The 934-nt window shown below is 45.0% G+C and overlaps 1 protein-coding gene across 1 annotated transcript in view; it reads left to right on the forward strand.

The window, feature by feature from the left end:
• Positions 1–934, forward strand: part of P3h1 (prolyl 3-hydroxylase 1) — a 17,257-nt gene that overhangs the window by 1,137 nt on the left and 15,186 nt on the right. The window contains exon 2 of the mRNA XM_031377020.1: positions 840–932. Within this exon, the coding sequence (XP_031232880.1) occupies positions 840–932 (93 nt within the window). The remainder of the gene's footprint in view (positions 1–839; positions 933–934) is intronic.

Genomic DNA, 934 nt, shown 5'->3' on the forward strand with positions numbered 1-934 from the left:
CTGGAAATCGTACTGGACTGATTGGGTTCTTACTGAGGTCACGTCACTACTTAAAATTCGTTGACATTTATTGAGCACCTACTACATTCCAGTTCTTGGACAGGTGGTTAAAATGATTGATTCTTTGTTTTTCGTTGTGTCACTGCTAGGAGTCACTGTACTAAGGGCTAACCAAAAAGGTTATGTAGATAAGTTAGGACTCGGGGAGAGCAAAGGAATCCTAGCTTTGCCTCAGTTAAATTAGGCCTGAGGAAGAGGAGCCATTGAAGGGTGGTTATTCCCCAGAGAGGGGAAAGTAGAGCTAGAGAATGATATGTCCACCAGAGGAAGCTAGGTGCCAGTGCTTAGAGGGAAGAAGGTGTGGGCTGGGGGTGTGGAGCAAAGGAGCAGTTCTGAAGCGCTGGGGAGTGTGAGCTGGGCACGAAGGCAACCCTGGGGTTCTCACCACAGTGCAGTTGTTAACTGTTCCTTCTGCAGTGGCCCCAAATAGTTGCAGCGTTAGTCTCTTCAGCTCAGTCACTGCGTTTCAATTGGTTTTCATTTGGTTCCCGTTTCATTGTTTGTCTGTTTTATTTTGTTTTGAGACAAAGTCTCACCTATAATCCCAGCACTTGGGATCTGAGGATTGAAACGAGGATTCAAGAGTTTGAGGATTGAGAGTTTGAGACTGACCTACATAGCAACACCCCATGTCAGTGTACATACACACACAAACATACACACACACACACACACACATGCACATACACACATGCACATACACACAAAGAAACCAACCAAGCAAACAATCAAACCGAACAGAGTTTGTATGTGAACGTATTCTTTTACTTTATCTATAGATAAACAAATTGGAGAAAGCTGTGGCCGCAGCACACACCTTCTTTGTGGGCAATCCTGAACACATGGAGATGCGGCAGAACCTCGACTATTACCA

The sequence above is a fragment of the Mastomys coucha genome, unplaced genomic scaffold (assembly GCF_008632895.1).
Source record: "Mastomys coucha isolate ucsf_1 unplaced genomic scaffold, UCSF_Mcou_1 pScaffold18, whole genome shotgun sequence".
NCBI lineage: Eukaryota > Metazoa > Chordata > Mammalia > Rodentia > Muridae > Mastomys > Mastomys coucha.